This window comes from Meles meles, chromosome 4 (assembly GCF_922984935.1).
Source record: "Meles meles chromosome 4, mMelMel3.1 paternal haplotype, whole genome shotgun sequence".
Lineage (NCBI taxonomy): Eukaryota > Metazoa > Chordata > Mammalia > Carnivora > Mustelidae > Meles > Meles meles.
In genome coordinates this window covers 46,642,077-46,653,977 of record NC_060069.1, presented here as the reverse complement: position 1 = coordinate 46,653,977, position 11,901 = coordinate 46,642,077, and the positions used below count along the sequence as shown (strand labels likewise).

At 38.5% G+C, this 11,901-nt stretch overlaps 1 protein-coding gene across 5 annotated transcripts in view; it reads left to right on the top strand.

Annotated features, from left to right (window-relative positions):
* The first annotated feature begins 7,434 nt into the window (after positions 1-7,434).
* The window catches only part of OPA1 (OPA1 mitochondrial dynamin like GTPase), a 91,201-nt gene continuing 86,734 nt past the window's right edge, over positions 7,435-11,901 (top strand). For 2 of the 5 annotated variants that reach the window (XM_046002096.1, XM_046002097.1), the window contains exon 1: positions 7,460-7,681. In XM_046002096.1, the coding sequence (XP_045858052.1) occupies positions 7,650-7,681 (32 nt within the window). In that variant the 5' untranslated portion in view covers positions 7,460-7,649. Of the gene's footprint in view, positions 7,682-11,901 lie in introns of all 5 variants that reach the window. The other 3 variants (XM_046002095.1, XM_046002094.1, XM_046002098.1) reach the window with 3 other exon arrangements.

Sequence of the window (11,901 nt, the reverse complement as noted above, 5' to 3'; positions counted from 1 at the left end):
ATTCTGATGGATTCCTGTCTCACATTGAGGTCTTTTATCCATTTTGAGTTTATCTCTGTGTACGATGTAAGAGAATGGTCGAGTTTCATTCTTCTACATATAGCTGTCCAGTTTTCCCAGCACCATTTATTGAAAAGAATGTCTTTGTTCCACAGTATATTTTTTCCTGTTTTGTCAAAGATTATTTGACCATAGAGTTGAGGGTCCATATCTGGGCTCTCCACTCTGTTCCACTGGTCTATATGTCTGTTTTCATGCCAGTACCACGCTGTCTTGGTGATCACAGCTTTGTAATAAAGCTTGAAATGAGGTAACATGATGCCACCAGTTTTGTTTTTGTTTTTCAATATTTCCTTAGCAATTCAGGATCTCTTCTGATTCCATACAAATTTTAGGATTATTTGTTCCAACTCTTTGAAAAATACCGGTGGAATTTTGATCGGAATGGCATTAAAAGTATAGATTGCTCTAGGCAGTATAGACATTTTAACAATGTTTATTCTTCCAATCCAAGAGCATTTCCTTAACTTTCTTAAGACAAAACAATCAATAGAATGATAAATGGAGCCCCGATTTGTAGGGTTTGCTTACTTCTGTGGTATAAATATTGCCACCAAAACTAATGTCAGGCTATCAACTAGATATCAGTGAATGTAGAGTTGGAAAGAGATACACAGTAACATGCTATTATATATTTTCCCCACACAGATTTACTGGATATAAATAACAGTGTGCATAGAAAATAGTTCTTTTTATAATTTTTATAATTATGAAAAGTTTTTATTTTTATAATTTTATAATAAAAAATTTAATTTTTTAATTTAAAAAATTAAAATTAAAATTATTGTTAAAATTAATAAATTTAAAATTATTAATTAATTTAATTACTTATTAATTAAAATTAAGTATTAAAAACTTAAGAATTAAAATTAAAATTTTAATTTTTAAAAAAAATTTATGATTTTATAATAAGTGGTCATAGGTAATCTCTGTTGTCCCCCAAATTCCTAATTCTCATGAACTTTTTGAATCTGATGGTCCACTGTTTCTGATCATGCTTAGGTGGAATCTTTTGAGGGGCTGAGAACCCTCCGAGATCTTGATGTCTCCCAAGTATGGGAACGGTAGTTAGGGGAGAACATTCTCCTCTTTCTGGCCTCTATAAATCTCTACCTTCCAACTTTTGCTTCTCCAAGGCCCTCTGCACTCCCAGGCTCCCAGCAAAATCCCAGGACAGACTTAGGCTTTCTTAGAGAGCTTTTACCAAAAGAGCCATTGAATTCCCCACACATTCCTTCCTGCTAATATCCCTGAGACAAGGAAATTATAAAAACTGCCTCTCCTTTCAATGGGGGAAGGAAAAGAGAAGTCTGGAAAATTAACATAAATTCAGTTCAAAAGTTTACATCAACTAAGTAGTGTATACATCTGGAGAAAGTCTTCTTTTTCGGTTTGAGTGTCCACAGTGGAACCACATTTTCTCAGTCAATAAGGTATTTGACTAGCAGTCCTTGATGCAGCTTTTTTTTCCCTAGTCAATTACTAAAATACTTGTGGAAACTCAATAAAAATATGAACATTTATAACCAGATTCACAGGACTAGCCACTAAGGATAAGACCTGTGCAATAGAATTAAGATTATAGTCATTGGCCAATACATCTTTTGCTGCATAAAACAAAATAAACCCTCTGGCCTTAGGAGAACAAGAAAGGGGGAGAAAAGATGAAGCCTGTGAAAAAATATTGTAGGAAAGAATGGAAGGAGATATTATACATAAAGTGTAACATACCACCTAGCACATTACATGGGTGTCCACTGGCAATAGTAGTAACAATAGTCTTTGTAATAAAAAGATCTATTATAACAAAAGATCCAAATTCATATCAGTAAATTTATTATCTATGAGTTTATCACTATAGGGACAAGAAAAAATTTTAAACAGTAATTTTACACCTTTAATATGATGAAAAAACGCTTGACCTCTAAGATACCTGTTCCAGAAAGCAATAAAGATAAGTAAAGGAAAGATTTCAAGATTTACAATGCAAAAGTAAATTTTAGAAACTACTTAGAAGGCAAAAGTGCCACTGTAGAAAATAAAATTTGTGACATGGAATGCAGACTTGAGGTTTCTTCTTAGATTGTAGGAAAAGAAGAAAAAGGTATGAAAGTCATTAAAACTAAGAAAATGATAAATATAAAGAACAAATATTAGAAGTACAGTTTTAAAGCAACAGCTATTTCCGAGTGTGACTGAGCTGCATAAACTTGATACTTCAAACATACGCACACACTCCTTAGTATCAGAGAGACCTCACTGAAAAGAATTTAAATGGAGCTGTGAGGTAGGCAGAATAATGCCTCCCACAAAGAAGTCTGCATCCTATTTCCTGGAACCTGTGAATATGGCAAAGGAGAATTAAGGATGCAGATGGAATTAAGGTTGCTAACTCCTGACTTTAAAATAAGAAGATTATGTGGTGCCTGGGTGGCTCAGTCATGCTCAGGTCATGATCTCAGGGTCCTGGGATAGAGCCTCATATCGAACTCTCTGTTCGGCAGGGAGTTTGCTTCCTCCTCTCTCTCTGCCTGCCTCTCTACCTACTTGTGATCTCTGTCTGTCAAATAAATAAAAATAAAATCTTGGAAAAAATAAATAAATAAATAAATAAAATAAGATTATCCTAGAGTCTCTGGATGGTCCCAATGCAACCACAAGTGTCCCTAAATGCAGAAGAGGAAAGCAGGAGAGTCATGGTCAAAGGCTATAATATTACAAAGATTCAACCAGTCATTGCTAGCTTTGAAGACAGAAATGAGCCAGAAGCCAAGGAATGTGGGGAGCATCTAAAAGCTGTAAAAGGCAAAAAGCCAGCTTCTTCCTGAGAGTCGCCCTCCAAAAGGAAGCAGCACTGTACACACTTTGTTTTTAGCCCAGCGAAACCAATTTTTTAAGTCTGACCCATAGAACAGTAAGATAATAAGTTTGTTTTGTTTTAAGTCATTAGTCGGGGTAATCTGTTGTAGCCGAATAGGAAACAAATGCAGCTAGAATAAATTCTACATAGTACACAGGCTGTGTGCCTTTCATATTCACCACTCCCCTCCTTCATACACCCACAAGACTGCTTTTCTGTTACATTCATTTTGTTTTTCTTCCTGCATCATTTTTATAAGAAGTATGTGATAAATTTTAGTCATTATGATGAAAAATTTCCAGTATGTACAAAGTGAACAGAATAGTATAAGGAGCCCTCAGGTACCTACCACCCTGCTTCCATAATTATCAACATTTTATCATTCTTGTTCCCCCTAGTCTCCACCCACTTCAACCCTCCCCACTCAATCAATTATAGATGCTTACAAAGTGTACATACACACATCTGAAACTTGGAATGCACAGTTCTTAGCTACACATTATGATAAACAGATACATCCAAGTAACTCAGACTCCTAACATTTCCATCTTCCTAAAAAAGTTCCCAAATGTTCCTTTCCCACTCCCAACACCCATTTTTCCATGTGGAACATCCTCTTTGATTTCAGCATGTGTGTTAGACTGATTCATGTTGTTACACGTCCAGTAGTTATTTCCTGTGTGGTGTTAAGTAGTATTTCCTTGTATAAATTCATTTATCCATTTTCTTGTTGATGCATATTTGGTTTGGTTCCAGTTCTTGGCTACTATGAATAAAGCTGCTATGAACATTTTTGTATAAGCCTTTTTGTGCACAACATGTTTTTTTTTCTCTTAGATAAGTCTGTATGACTGGAATTGCTAGACCAAAGGAGAGGTGTATGTTTAACTTTGTGAGAAACTGCCAAATATTTTTCCAAAGTGGTCATATCATGTACATTCCCATCAGCAGTGGCTGACAGTTCTTGTTGTCTCACATTCTTGCCAAACTTGGTATAGTCTTTGTAAGGCTTGTAGTTTTAGCGAAGAGAGTGCTATCTCACTGTGGCTTTAATTTGCATTTCCTTGATGACCATTAACATTGAGCACTATATGTGTGAGCACTGTGTGTAAGATATATATATCTTCCTTTGTGTAGTGTTTGGATTTTTAACTGGGTTGTGTCTTAGTCCGTTTGGGCTGCTATAACAAAATACCATATATTGGGTAGCATATAAAGACACAAATTTCTCGCAGTTCTAGAGGCTGGGGAGTCCAAGATCAAGGCGACAACGTGGTCTTGTTTTGGTCAGTGAGAGTCTGCTTTCTGCTTCATAAACGGCTGTCTTTTTTGCTGTAACTTTATAGCATGGAAAATTCAAGGAGCTATGTAAGGTCTCTTTTATAAGAGGCTAATACTATTCATGAGGGCTTCCCCCTCATGATTTAAGGCCTCCCAAAGACCCTAAATCCTAACAAAATGGGCCTTAGTACAAACATTCAAAGTAAATTTTTTATCTTATTACTGAGTTGTAAGAACTTTTTATATATTCTGGAGATGTATACTTTGTTAGATAAATGTTCTAAAAATACCTTCTCCAAATTTGATGCTTGTCTATTAAATTTTCTCAGTGTTGTTATTTCATGAGCAGAAGTATTTCAGTTTGATGGAGTCTAATTTATCAATTTAAATTTTGTGGTATTACATCTGTGACCTAAGAAATCTTTGTCTACTTTAGATTTATAGTTTTTTTTTTACATTTAGGACTGTGTCCCAGCTTACATAATTTTTGTTTAAGTATAATAATTTTTATATATGATATAAATTTATAATAAATTTTATGTGTAGCATATGCAGGGTATATTTTTTCCCATATAGATACTCAATATTTCTCACGTCATTTATTGAAAAGACTTCCATCTTTATTGAATTGCTTTGGTGCTTTTGTAAAGAACCAATTGACTGCACAGAGATCTATTTCTGAGCCCTCTAATTTGGTCCCTTCATCTATTTCTTACTATACTATCTTGATTATAACATTAAGTTTTGAAGTCAGTTGGTTATAAATACTCTAGTTTTGTTCTTTGTTTTGGCTATTCTAGGCACTTTGTATTTCTACATACATTTTAGAATATATTGTTAATTTCTACAATACTTGCTGGGATTATGTTGGGAATGGGCTGAATACATAGACCAACTTGGTTTCAGTACCTTGGCAGACTACTAAGCAAACCAAAATGGAAGCCTATAAATGCCTAAGGTTAAGAAAGCAATACTGATGAATTACTGAACTCTACATCTGAAACAAATGGTATACCATATGTTGGCTAATTATGTTTAAATTTAAAAAAAAAAAAGAAGGCAACCAATCACAGTTAACTAGACTTTCCCAAATAAGGCAATCATGTAAGCTATTAGCCAAACAAATAATTTCCTTGCTTTTGCTTCCCTTTCTTCTCTATAAAAGTCTCGTCCCTGGCTCCTGTTGATGGAGCACTCCTAATCAATTCTGGCTTGGCATTGCTTAATTCAAATCAATTTTTGATCAAATAAATGTTTACAATTTTTATTATGCCTCAGTTTATCTTTTAATGATATAGATTCCAATCTTTCACTATTTCATACAATGCAAAAATAAACATCATGCCTTTGTCTTTGCACACGTGGGAATGTTTCAGTATTCATTTCTGCCTAGAAATAGAATTGCAAAAAAAAAAAAAAAAAAGGGCTTTGTGAAATGTAAAGGTAACCCATATATGAGAGGGGTTACCATTATTTGGTTTCTCTTATTTTTTAAAAACAACTGGGAAGTAACAGTAACAAAGGAGTTTTGCACAACTCTGCAATCCTGGAAAAGCTACAGTTTGCAGAGGTCAGTATAGCAAGTTCCTAACTGGACCTGCCATTAAAATAGTCACCACAATAAATATAATAAAGAAAATCCCCAGAGTCCTACATTTGGGAAGTTTACTAGCAATGACTGGGTCTAATACTTGGCTTTGTTGTGAATGGATGGATACTAATTTAGGATTCTGGTGATTAAGGGAAAAGGAGTGGGGGGAGGGTGCCCTTGAAGTGAAGAAGGAGGAATAGGGCCCTTTGATTTTGGTCTTGGTTAAGCCAGCAATGGAATTTATTACCTTTCATGGACCACATCCTTTTATGGGCCTCAATTTCCTCATAAAACACAGAGTGTTAAGGGAAAACAGTATTTAAAGTCATAGAACGGATTCAGATAAGGTAGGAAGAGAATGAAGATAGAGAAGGAAAGGGGTCCAGGATCTCTGCGATCTGGAAGCTTCCTACACCAAGAGTTTTGGGAGTGGAAGAACTAGCAAAGGAGGATGGGGAGTAGCGGATCCCGGAGAAAAAGGAAAAGGTCATGTCCTAAAAACCTAGAAAGGGAAGCCAACTAAGGAGAATGCTGGTTACCCAACATTCTTTTTTTTTTTTTTAATATTTTATTTATTTGATAGAGAGATATCACAAGTAGGCAGAGAGAGAGGGAAGAAGCAGGCTCCCTGCCGAGCAGAGAGCCCAATGCGGGACTAGATCCCAGGACCCCGAGATCATGACCCGAGATCATGAACCGAGATCATGACCCGAGATCATGACCCGAGCCAAAGGCAGCGGCTTAACCCACTGAGCCACCCAGGCGCCCCTTCCCCATTCACTTTTTAAATGGCTTTCATTTGACTTTTAATCCCACTCATTTGTTTAAATGGCTTGTGTCAAAGACTCTGACAGTTCCATATTATCAGTGGCCACTGGACTTCAGCATTTAGTTTGGAATGTTGGGGGGCGCCTGGGTGGCTCAGGTTAAAGCCTCTGCCTTCCGCTCAGGTCATGATCTCAGGGTCCTAGGATCGAGCCCCGCATTGGGCTCTCTGCTCGGCGGGGAGCCTGCTTCCCTCTCTCTCTCTCTGCCTGCCTGTCTATCGACTTGTGATCTCTCTCTGTCAAATAAATAAATAAAATCTTTTTTTAAAAAAAGTGAATGGGGAAAAAAATCATTTTCGATGCTTTTATAAAGTGCACAAACTTACTCCAAACCCACAGCTGCTCATCCGAGCCCTTCTCAGATGTGCCCTTCAGAGGATCCTAAAGCACTTAACCAATCCAGGACTCCTCTTGCTTCCCAGGATTGCTCTGAAAGTGCTTTGTAAACAAGGACACCGAACAATCCACTGGCAACCACTGGCTTTTATTATTCTATTACCCTATCACTGTATTCATTTGGTACTACTCCATGCCCCCCCTCCCGGACTAAATTTTCTTAAATCCGTAGCCGATAGCCACCTAGTGAGAATTTATCAACCCGCTTTCTTCGCCCTACACTCCGCCAGTCCCTGTTGAACTTTCAACTTCTTCCCTCTCCAAATCTTTGACCAGGGCAACTCAAATTTCGTTAATTCCAACCCGGAAACGAAGAGGGAGGGAAAGGGTGAGGGGAAGCGGAAAGTATTTCCTCTGGAGTCTCTGAGCGAGAGCACTACTCCTCCGCGGACCGTTTGTGCTGCCCTCCTAGGAAGGATGGGAGGGTGCTTGTTTTTCTGACGGACCGAGTACGGGTGCCGGGCGGGCTCTCGCGGAAGTCCATGCGCCATTGGGAGGGCCGCAGCGGCAGCTCTGTGCCCTTGTTGCAGAGGGCTTCTTCTTGGGTCATTCCTGGAGCAAGGGCCGGACGGGGGCTGACACCCGGGCTCCCGCGTGGCCCTGCAGGCGCCTGTGTGACCTCCTCGCCGGCGGGATGTGGCGACTACACCGGGCCGCCGTGGCCTGGTAAGTGTGGGCTCCGACCTGGCCCCGTTATTTCTGGGGCCTCCAAAAAGCCGAGTTATTTCATCGCTGCCTCCAGAATATGCATGTAACTCTCGGGTCAGGCGGAGGAAGGTTGGAGGATTCCGCAATATTTTTGAGGACCCGTGGTTACAGGAGCCCTGAGCCGGCTTACCTGAGGTGCCGGCTGCAGTACTGGTCCTTGTTCCTGTCCTGTGCCACTCGAAGATTCTGGGCTCTTTTCATTCTTGGCCTGTCTCCGTTGTCCTTTTGTCCCTGCCTCTTTCACCTTTCTGTCCTTGCTGTTATCGCTCTCTCTGGTTGCTTGTTTCTGCCCTCTACCTCCCGGCTCCTGGCTCTATTCATGTGTCCCCCTCTCCGTCTTTCAACTATTTCTTCTACCTCCACGACAGGTGTACGTTGCTCTTGCGAGTACTCGTTCTTCTCCCAGAGTGAAGAGGCTCTGCCTATTGTCCTAATCGTCTGAATAGACTTGCTTTGGAGTCTGATCTGGGCAGTGACGCAAATAGTGTCGGAGATAGTGATTAGAGATGCCCTCTCAATAGCAGCTTTTCAGTGTTTAGGGAGGAAGATTTGCTTTGGATGAAAAATGGTGAATATAGCATCAACTTTCTTATCACATGGTTATTGCTGCCCTGGCCTGGTTTAATTCCAAGTAAAAAAAGTCTTAGGATCTTTTCATTTCTGTGGGTTACTATATACATTTTAATAAGCTTTAAATTTGACTTTATCTTTAAATGTATTTGTGTTCTAATATCCTTAGATACTTTCAGGCTTAACTTATTGTTGCAGTCTGTTGATAAGAAGTAATATGCATCAAATAAGGTTGAAAGAACTTGGTTTTCCGGAATTAGCCTCTCAACACCTGTCTTGAATTTTTTTCATACCATTGTTTAAAGAGTGTGGATAATTTATAGTTTTTATAAGGAATGGTATCCATTTTTTTATGAAGGTTGAGTCTAAATTTAGAACTGGATGACATACAGTAGTTATAGTCAGTTGGAATAATTGGATAGTTATTTCTCATTTTATGGAATTTGAGTTTCTGAGTAAATCCACAGCTCTTGATACTGCAGTAAATTATTTACTACCTTTTTATTTATACTCCTCCCTGTTTCCTGGAGAAACATACCTAATGTCATTCAAATAAAAAGGGGAAAAGCTTTGCAGAAAAGAGCATGCTTCATTGGAACAATTGAGACATGTAGGAAAACTTTAAAATTTGAACTTAACAGACTGATTAATAACTGATATTTGTTTATTCAGGTGGATGCTGTTGGGCTAAATTGTTTATTAAGTTATTATGGACTCCACAGAGTCATGGCTTGAAAGTGTTTTATGTTGATAGCACAGTTTAGCTTTCTTGCAGAAGAGGATATGTGGAAGGTTAGAAGCCTCAAGCTCTGGAGTTTGTCTTTTGCTGTATTTCTTCTGTATGTTTGTTATGAAGGAGTACATTTAAATTCCCATTCTTAAGCAGATCGGAACATAAACATTTTTTGATATAAGGTATATAAATACATACTCACTGACAAATAAGATAGTGACCAACATTTATTTAGGTGCAATAAATGTTTGTGTAAATTTGTTGAAAAAAGAATTCGTATTAGGAGATGTTATATAGTTAAAAGAGATGAGAGATGAGAGAGAATACATGATTTCGGGAATCATGGAGGGTGGTTGTTCTGCATCACATTGATTTTTAGTTTGGCCAAATATAGAAGTCTATATTCAAAATACTTTTTCAGAACAGTAAAGGCATTGGTACATTTTTTCTAGCATCCTTTGTTACTAATACAGACTCTCAGGACAATCTGATTTTTGTGGTTTTGTAGGTATCAGTTTTTCCCTTCAGAGGAGCTTTCAGGATCTTGGCCTTATCTTTAATTTCTCAAGGCTTTGTCCTTGAGAAAGGTGTGGGTCCCCCCTCACCCCCACCCAAATCTGGCTTGGTACTAGTGGGCCTTTCGGTTAAAAAGATTCTTTCTTCAGTTCTTCAGTTTTCTTTATTTTCTTCCTTCCATTTTTCCTCTTTTTGTTTTTAGACTCCTGTTAGATGGATTGGTGTTCTCAGATTGACCCTGTATGTCCATGATTTGCAAAATATGACCTGTGCTTATCATATATTTTAAAAAAAATAGTAGGCATATGCCACAAATGTGCATATACACACTTATTTTTGAATTACATATATCTCTGTATTACTTAATTATTTACATTATAATTCTACCCTTACATAATCTTGAAAGATGAGATACAAAAAAATACTGTATTTAGAAGCATTGGTACTTTTTCCTGAATCCCAGTGAGTTATTTTGTGTATCCTTTGAAACACATTCCACACACATCCCCACTTTGGATACCAGTTCTCTGAGTCACTTTTTTCTCATGGTTTCCACCTTTTATCTTTATGTTCTACGTTCCCAGGAGTTTCCTTAATGCATTTTTTGGTGTTGCTATTCATTTTTTTTAATTGACTATTACAGCTTTAATTTCCATGAATTCCTTTCAAGCATTTATTAAACTCAAACTTTATAATAGTATCTTAGCAGTAGGACTACTTGGGTCTTTATCTGTTTTGGATATATATTTGGATTAACTCCTTTTTTGTAAAAAGCAAACTTTTGAGGGATACAGTGTACTCACCGATACATTAGTAGAGGTTAGTGTGGTTAATGTTGAAATGACATTTATTGAGTACTTACTCTATGGTCATTGCTAGGTTCTTTCACCTTTTATTTTGTTTTCGCTATTGTCCCAATTACATATGTTCATTCAGTGAATTTATTAAGCATCTACTACTTGTGAAGCACTGGACTAGGCTTTAGAAATACAGTGAAAAGTAAAACAGGACCACCCTGGCTTTATGAAGATTGCATTTTACTGGTAGAGACAAATATTAATCCAATAATTACACTGTTATTTAATACCAATTTTATGTGCACTGAAGAAGCTAAGAACTATAGCAAGGGACTCGAATTAGAATGTAGGTTCCAAGCTAAGCAGGACCGGGCCTGGTTAGTACTTGGATGGGAGAATGTAGGTTCCAGGAGAGGAGGGAATGCTGAGGTGAAACCATTTGTGACCAGAGTTAACAGGAGTAATGGGAGTTAAGTAGGTAGAAGAGTTTGTCCAGGCACAGTGGGTATCAGGGCCTTGAGGTGGGAAGGAGTATGGCACAGTTGAGGAGCTAGATGAAAACTGGTCTGGGTGGAACTGGGAGGTGAGAGGGAGAGAGGCAGGACCAGACCATGGAGAGTTTGGATTTTATTCTGAATGTAGGAGGAGGCATTGAGATTTATGCAGGTTCGTGACAGCGATCAGATTCACATTTCAGAAGAGTGTTCTGATTGTGCTGTGGAGAACACCGCAGTCAGGACTGTTACAGCAGCCCAGGTAAGGAACCCTGGTAGTGGAGACGGGATAAATGGAAGCTTCAAGATCTGTGTTGGAAGTAGAACTTGAGGATGAAGAAGGTATCAAGAATGAGCCCCAAGCTTGTGGCTTGTGCAACTGCTGGACAGATGTTTTTGCCATTTCCTGATACAGGAAGTACTAGAGAGGGTCTGGGTTTGGGGGAGGGAGGAAAGATATCATGAATTTGAATTTGGACATTTGGGGTACTTTTTGGTATCTAAGGGGTGATGTTCAGTAGGCAGTTGGACACAAGGGTCTGGAACTTAACTATTTGTATTAGACATAGAAGTTTGGAGAAACATGAATATGTATATGGTAATTGAGGAAATGGGTGTAGATAAGATTAGCTAGGAAGAGTGAATAGAATGAGAAGAAAAGTGACTTTACATCTGAGTCCCATGAACTCCCAACATTTAAAAGGTAGTTGGGAAGGGGTGCCTCGGTGGCTCAGTTGGTTGAGCATCTGATTCTTGATTTTGCCTGGAGGGGTGGTCTCTGGGTCCTAGGATCAAGCCCATGTTGGGCTGTATGCTCACTGGGGAGTCTGCTTGGGATTCTCTTTCCCTCTCCCTCTGCCCCCCACCCTCCATGCTCACAAGCTCTCTAAAATAAATAAATCAAAAAGGGGGGGAGGGATAGTTGGGGAAGAGGTGCTTGAAAAAGAGTGGCCAGTGAGTAGGGGTAAAGCTAGCAACTTTTGGTGTAAAGGAGTTCCTGCAAGGAGGGGTCAGATATTGCTGAGAGAAAGAAAATGAGAATTGAAAAAACAAATGCCCATTGGAAGG